Genomic DNA, 7,722 nt, shown 5'->3' with positions numbered 1-7,722 from the left:
ATAAATTGGATTTTCCTGATCTATCTAATACAAACTTAGGGGTTGGTTGGCCTAATTTAAATAGCAAATATGAATTCATACGCAACTTAGGGGTTGGTTTTTTTTTTTTTTTTTTTTAATCGAAATAGGGGTTGGTTGTTTGATACCGAATAATCAAGCTTCCAAACAGCCATGAGTTTTCATCACTTTATCAAAGGGAATTTTAGAACAGAATCATTCTACCAGGCACTGATTATATGCTCTCTTTAATGTTTTCATTCTGTTGGATAAATACATACTGACATTCTTTATGAATATGTTTTAATATTGTTATGTGATTTCCAGATTTGGGAATAGATTCTTGATAATGTTGCATCTCGTATAACTTTTTTATAATCAATTTCAGATATTTGTTGGTCGTGACCAAGGAATTAAATGCCCAGAAAAGCGGCTGGTTTGCTGTCAACTTCCTGCTACTAAAAATGATATATTTCATAATAAACTTTTGCAATTTTTATATAATTTTGGCAAAATTGCTGAAAATCGGAAATTAAAATAACGAAATTCTATGAAAATACTGACAAAATTCCAACAATTTATCATCGTCTTGAATTTTCTAAAATTTCATCATCATCATCGGCCACCAACAATTTCGTAAAATATATCCACAACGCCACATGATAAAAACTAAATAATAAGAAATAATGGACAGCACTCAGAATTCTTGATATATTTGATTCCTACCTTTCACATGATCCCATGGCTTTCAACTCAAAGACCAGCATTTCGATGTTCTAGCCTAGTAAGAAGCTGCATATATGTGAAACCATAAAATCCATCAATATCATTTTTCATATATGCGAAAAAATTCAGGAAGAAAAAAACCCAATAAATCGGCAAGAAATTGAGATACTTGATTTCGCCGGAAGTTTCCAAGATGCTGATCCCATGACATCAGAAACAAAATTTAGAAAAATATGACAAAGACGAATGAAAGTTGATTATTGTCGGTTGGCGCATACAAAATTTTGGTCGAGGAGTCATATTTATCAAAGAGATTTGTAAACAATTAGCCTACTACTTATAGAGGGGATTTTTAAAGTATAGCTCAAGTATCCATTTATTTAAGTAAACAGTTCATATTTATCATACTTCCAAAATTGCCATTGGTTTCATAAAACTTCGTTTTTATTTGTTTGTTAATTCCAAAATTTTTACAGTTATTCATCATCGGATTTGAATCATGGAATCGTTTGCCAAATCGGAGACATGTATTTTCCTTTTTCGAATGGAAAATAATATTTACTATCGAATGGTCGGACTGTAAATATTATTTACCATTAAAATTATCATGCGATTTGCAACCAGGATATTCGACGACTCATTGGAATAGATGTTTAGAATCGTCGATTTCCTAGATGTTCTTCTATTGTTCTTATATTATCTGTTCGTCTAGGTTAGTCATTTAATCCTTCTTAGTTTATGTTTGTCTAGTGTAGGTGCTTAGATTCTTTGGTTTCATAAAACTTCGTTCTTATTTGTTTGTTAATTCCAAAAAAATTTCAGTTATTCCTCATCAGATTTGAATCATGGAATCGTTCGTCAAATCAGAGACAAGTATTTTGCTTTTTCGAATGGTAAATAATATGTACTATCGAATGGCCCGACTGTAAATATTATTTACCATTTAAGTTTCAGAGTTTCGGTTATGGTGTTCTATGGGTTAATCGAATTGAAAATATCATTTACCATATTTTATGGTTAATCTAACAGAGAATTGATCGGAGATGCGGGCTAGAGTTTCGATTATGGTGTTCTATGGGTTAATCAAATTGAAAATAATATTTACTTACCATTTTTTCTAAGTCTGAGAACGGAGACGTTTACGTCAGATTCGAAACTGGCGAAATCAGAAAATTGGTAGCGGAAAAGGAGGTCGGACGCAATATCGGATGATTGAAGGATTCGAAATCAACAGAGATTCGGAGGCAATATCGGAGGATTGAAATATTCGAAATCGGATGCGAAAATTTTATTGTGTATTTGATGGGAGATAAGATAAGAATATAATATTGTTTAATAGTACATTGGATTAGTTACCTAATTTAAGTAATAATTATGCTAGAATTTTAAAAAAAGTAGTCAATTCGGGCTAGATACCTAATCGGTAATTTATCAAATACATGTCATTTTCCAATAATGACCAAATTTCATATGTTATCATATTTTACAAATTTCACATTCGATATCCCATCATAGCTCAGTAGAGAGACGCGAACACTTTTAAGAATTATGATAAGGATGGGTATTATTGTAAATGTAATTATAATAGTCGGTCTTATTACTTGTGTGTAGTCTTGTTATTGAAATACAATAAGAATTATATGAATATAAGAGACAAATCTCATTTAATAAAACTAAACCCTTCTAAAAGATTAAAATAATTATAATCCGACAAACAAAATCTTGCATACGAAACCAAAATCAGCCAGCGGTAGCATAACCTGCAATCATTGTAGCAAAGCATGTTGGGCAGCAAAAACAATTACATTTCTTGCTAATTTTGATAGACAACTAATGATCAAACTAGGCAATTATATAATAAAAAAATTAGAAAAATAGTCAATTTAAACGTTTGATATTGCTAAATAGTCAACCATAAATGATGACGTGGCTTAATATGACAATGACTATTTACTTAATATTTACGTTTGTAAATATATAAAATTGATTATTTATCAAACATTGACTATTTAGCAATTCTCAACATTTAAGTTGGTTATTTTGCTAAATTACCCATATATAATAGGGGGGCAGTGTAGGCTTAATGTGCACAACGCCACTTACCTCAAGGAAAAAGAAATAGAAGAGTGATATTTGGAACTTGAATTTACGAAAATTTAGTCATATAATGATTGGAAAAAAAAAATGTTTAAAAGTCAGACTATTTGAGGGAAATAGAGTGGAGAGAATAACTTATACAATGGATTCTAATACTGTTTCTCCCGAACTTTCTAGGTTCCAAGTAGGCCCTATTTGAGGGATATATGCCTTTATCCCCCGATCTTGTAACGCGGTGGCCCATAGTTTGGCTAAATTTGCTCTTAATTTTAACTCGGATTCGCGGTGGATGGGGCTTGTCCCTCCATGCGCTATGCGAGAGGTTAGTAACGATATTGTTTGTTGATGTAACCACGGTTTTCCTCCACCACTTAAGTTTTGGTTTTAATGAAATCTCCCCGTGGTACCGACCACGTTTTCAAAAAAAAAAAAAAAGTAGGCCCTAAATGAAAGTTAAACCCTAACCCAATTTCAGATGGTCACCGAAGTAATACCAGATAATACCAGGTGGCTCAATTGGTTTATTTGTAAAAATTCTTGTTATATAATGAACTTTACCTTGATATATTGTATTTCCCAGATCTTAGGTCAAACTGCAACACTCATTCAGTTTCAGCCTACAAAATAATAAAATACATCACCATTAGGAAAAAAAAAAAAAAACGTTCATATGGGAATGGCTATAAATGAAAATAGACAAGTAAACATGGAATTTTTTATTACACTGTTATCATCTCAACACTTCTAATTTATGTGACACTTTTCACTCCACAATTTCAAGATTTACACATCTAACCATGTCATAGCATTAACCGAATAAACTGGACTTCTAAAAATCCCACATTTTACCAACAAAATAAACTGAAGTTCAAAGTTGATTTACTTGGCATATCTCTTTTCAAATCAGAGTTTACTACTCAAAGAAAAAATGCTCTTAATCATACCTGCAACTTTTCCAGTCATTGAAGTTGTAAATTAAATCAAAGGTTTACTTTAAATGCGATGGCATTCCTTTTGTTTACACAACCAGAATAATTCTCTTTAAGAGAATTGATTCCTAGAGATAAGTTTGACACAACCTCAAAAGCTCACTTTTTCTATATTAAATAAATAAAAGCAATTCCAAAGAGGGCATTGGTATATGGAATATTATCGTTTCAAGAGAATGTCAAATATTTCAGGTTCTTACTGCTTACTTTCAACAAAAAAGCAAGAGCTTATTACCTCCTCAGCCCACAGCCAGAAGAACCCATTACCTTCTCATTTTGGGGAGCGAAAATGCCTTTCACAGATTCAAAAACCTCTTCGATCGGCCTTTCAGCATTAACCTGAGGGGAAAAAAATCCAAATTTATCATCACACTTATTATACAGCACATGAATGCTCACAACCAAAATTTACAAACAAGACAAAAGAGAACCAGAACACTATAGTATTTACCTTTCTAACTTTTCCCTTTGATTCGTAGTGCTGGATCACAGGGAGACTAGACTCCAGGAAAACCTTGAACCTCTTCCTTATTGTTTCAGTATTGTCATCCTCTCTTCCCTTGATCATCAACAATTATAAATTAGTAAGACTAATGACCTCATAGAAACAGTAATGGGATAAAAAGCTCATATAAAGCTAATAGAAAAAGAAAACAGATAGAAATTAGAAGAGTGAGAGGGATCAATACCTGGTTTCGGCCCAAAAGACGCTTCTCCATCTCTTGCTCACAACAATCGAAATACAGGACAAATGCTGGCTCACTTTTAGTCTGCATGAAAAGAAATTGAGGTTGTGATCCTATATTCTTCATTTACACTTTTTGCCGGAGATAAATTACATTAAAAAAGTGTGTGAGAAGGCTTACAACTTCCTCGAACGCAGCGCGATTTTCCTCGTTACGAGGAAAGCCATCAATCAGAAATTTGTCGTTACCACTTTGCTCCATAGCGTTTTGGAGAAGCTTGATAGTTACCTCAGAGGGGACAATCTTCCCTTCTTTTATCATGTCCTGAATCATTGTTCTGTAGATCATAAAAGTAAAGAGTGTTAACATTAAACATCAAATTTCTTCATAGATGATAAATTTCATTAGAATGAAAACACAAGGCTGGATATAAAATCAATGCATATTATTTGAAGTTTTATTCAAAATTATATCAAGCAAAGATGACACAATGAATTTTACACAAGCACAATTTATAACTATGCTTTTCGAAACAAACAATAGACAAGGTAAAGAGTATCACGGAGCTAGATGTTAAGATCACATATCCTTTGATTAGATGATCATGTTCTATTACTTGATAAAACACCACCACGTGTTTCTTGACGATTGTGGTTCTAATCAGAGTAGATAACAAGAACCTACTTCATCATGGATATACTTATGTTATATTTAAAATTCAACACGGTGAAACACTAATTTATTTATATGAGTTTTTACTCTACTTCCGTTGTGAAGACGATTGGTCTAACGTAAATAGTCTTAAAAAAAATTAGCATAAATATGCAGAGTGCTAAAGAAAACATAATGCCAATAGATAATGAACATACTAAAAAGTGATATACCCATTTGCAGATCCAGATTTAATTTCTGCTCGCAGAAGATCACCAGCGCTAAGATGAGTAAACCCGAATTGCTCAACAATTCTAGAACATTGAGTACCCTTTCCACTGCCGGGACCACCTGAAAATCAATGACAGCACTGAATAAGAAAACTTACAAAAAGATACTAGATAGCTATCTTAAAGACACAACTGAATTATTAATGTTCTTATTTTTCAATACAACTGAATAATGTGTTTATAATAGTTGATCTTGGCCATTCCAATTGAAAACGCAAACAATGAGGGTATGAGAACCAGAGTAGCTTTCAATCATGGGTTGTAACAACAAAGTACTATGGTATAGAGCCTTACCTGAGAATAATAATGTAAAAGAATATATTTTGAGAATAATCTGAAAAAAATTCTTACCTAAGACAAAGACAACTGTAGGATTCTTCTCAACCAAGCTTTTGGTGGCATCCTGCAACCAGAGTGTTTACAAAACTTATATGGCTATGTTCACACGCACTGCTTATTTTATATCTATGCTAACAAGATATCATTTAGGTTATTGAAGAGAAATGCTTGATATCACCATTGGTCATGCATCACCTAACTATTTGTCCGCATACCAGGCTTGTCACGAACTTTTTAATCCCCACATGTGCAATGATTTATCACTTATTTACGAATTGTGATACTGGTAAATACCATTCTTCTAAATTTTAGGTTCACCTACATTGTTTATATGTTTATGAAGGTAAAAACATACATGTATGAAATGTATAATTCATATAAATATATACCTGTTGAGTAGCTTCAACAACAGCTCCCATTGTAACCACTTAAATTTTATATTTGGATATATTTACCTGCATAAATAAAAGTAAATCGAAAAACAAAAGAAAATATGTATAAAGAGTCGTAAATAAACACCAAATGCTCCTTTACTGCATTCATTCACAAATTAATCCTTTTCTGAGGGTATGTTTGGAGCTAAAAAATCCTAAGCAAAAAAAAAAAAATATATATATATATATATATATATATATATATGAAAATTCATACAATATTGTATTTTCCTTGTGTTGTTTGCAATCATAAAAAAATGAGGGAAATACAAATTGAGGTATAGTGTATAACATCTCTCTTCTCGCTGTCTACCTACTATTTCCCTCAAAATTTTCTTTAAACATAGATTGGAGGGACAATCATGATGCTCCATCATATTCTCCTTTAAATTTTAATTTTCCTACAAATTTTCCTTTTACACAGTAGAATCCAAGTTCCGAAAATCGCTTGAGACTGCATATTGAAACTCATTCGCCAATATTATCTAATTGCAGATACGTTGCAAGGAAGATAACACAGCTTTTGCAAGAGTTTTCAAACATGCCGTTTAAAACGCAGATCAAGGGCAATTTGGAGTATCAATTCTGAAACATGAAAATATTAAAGCATGCTTTCATGCATCTATACCACATTCGGTTCTCTGAGTATTTCTTTTATTATAAAGGCATATATCAAATTTATACTTGATTTTCATATCTACGTATGTCTTTTTTAATCAGATCCATGAACTTTTCTACAGTTGAGCTTGATCCGAACATAAGTCATCTAGTTTTTCATTCAAATTCTTTAGCCGTGCAGATTTTTTTACAGATCTACCGATATTAACGCATGTACATAAAACATCTATAACGCTCAATTGAAGCCAGTTTTTGCAGCGCTTCAAAGATAATATAAAATCCAAACCAAAAATTTACGAACCAAAAGAGATATAAAAGTAATAAAAGACAGATCAAAGCCGGATAAGAGCATATAAAGAAAATGAGCTCTTGAACTCAAAGAAAATTCAAATAATCAAAATTCGCAATTTTCCCTCCATTTCCCGGGAAACAAATAAAGGTGTAAGGTAAAATCGTTGAAGCGAGAATCAGATCAGAGTTTTGGGATCAAAAGCAATGGTTAAAATCGGAATAATAATGTAAAATGAAATTTACCTGAGAAAAAAAGAGGAGCGCGTTTCAGAGAGAGGACAGAGACGCAGATTTGCGCGTTGAACTGCACGTTCTTAAATAGCCCTGGAATTGGAGAGAGAGAGAGAGATTTACACATCCCAGTTTTGAAGGAACACAATAAATAAATAATTATATTCTATTATTCGAAAAAAAAAAAAAAAATTATTCTCGGTCGGTAGGGGCACTATTGGAGTTTCACAAGACAACAAACAAACGTCCACAAGTCTCAGGTCACTTGTGAAATTATGACATTCAGATTATTTTTAGCATTAATAGCAAAATAATAATAAATTCATTCTAACAAAAAATTATTTACACTTTCAAAACTAATTTTTTGTCATAT

The 7,722-nt window shown here is 32.1% G+C and overlaps 1 protein-coding gene across 2 annotated transcripts; it reads right to left on the bottom strand.

Annotated features, from left to right (window-relative positions):
- Window positions 1-2,287: 2,287 nt before the first annotated feature.
- Window positions 2,288-7,479, bottom strand: LOC149390371 (UMP-CMP kinase 3-like). Of its 2 annotated transcripts, none has more exons than XM_089620194.1 (10): window positions 7,362-7,479; window positions 6,165-6,230; window positions 5,788-5,839; window positions 5,380-5,497; window positions 4,676-4,832; window positions 4,499-4,579; window positions 4,261-4,368; window positions 4,045-4,148; window positions 3,379-3,437; window positions 2,288-2,483 (listed from the first exon to the last, which is right to left on the bottom strand). In XM_089620194.1, the coding sequence occupies exons 2-9, from the start codon at window positions 6,192-6,194 to the stop codon at window positions 3,404-3,406; spliced, it is 684 nt and encodes a 227-aa protein (XP_089476320.1). In that variant the 5' UTR covers window positions 6,195-6,230; window positions 7,362-7,479; the 3' UTR covers window positions 2,288-2,483; window positions 3,379-3,403. The 2 variants fall into 2 exon arrangements, with proteins under 2 accessions (XP_089476320.1, XP_089476321.1); XM_089620195.1 differs by having other exon boundaries at window positions 4,077-4,148.
- Window positions 7,480-7,722: the final 243 nt, after the last annotated feature.

This window comes from Urtica dioica, chromosome 7, assembly GCF_054948205.1.
Source record: "Urtica dioica subsp. dioica isolate 48M chromosome 7, U.dioica_male_clone48M_v1_H2, whole genome shotgun sequence".
Taxonomy (NCBI): Eukaryota; Viridiplantae; Streptophyta; class Magnoliopsida; order Rosales; family Urticaceae; genus Urtica; species Urtica dioica.
This window is presented reverse-complemented; position numbering and strand designations above follow the sequence as displayed.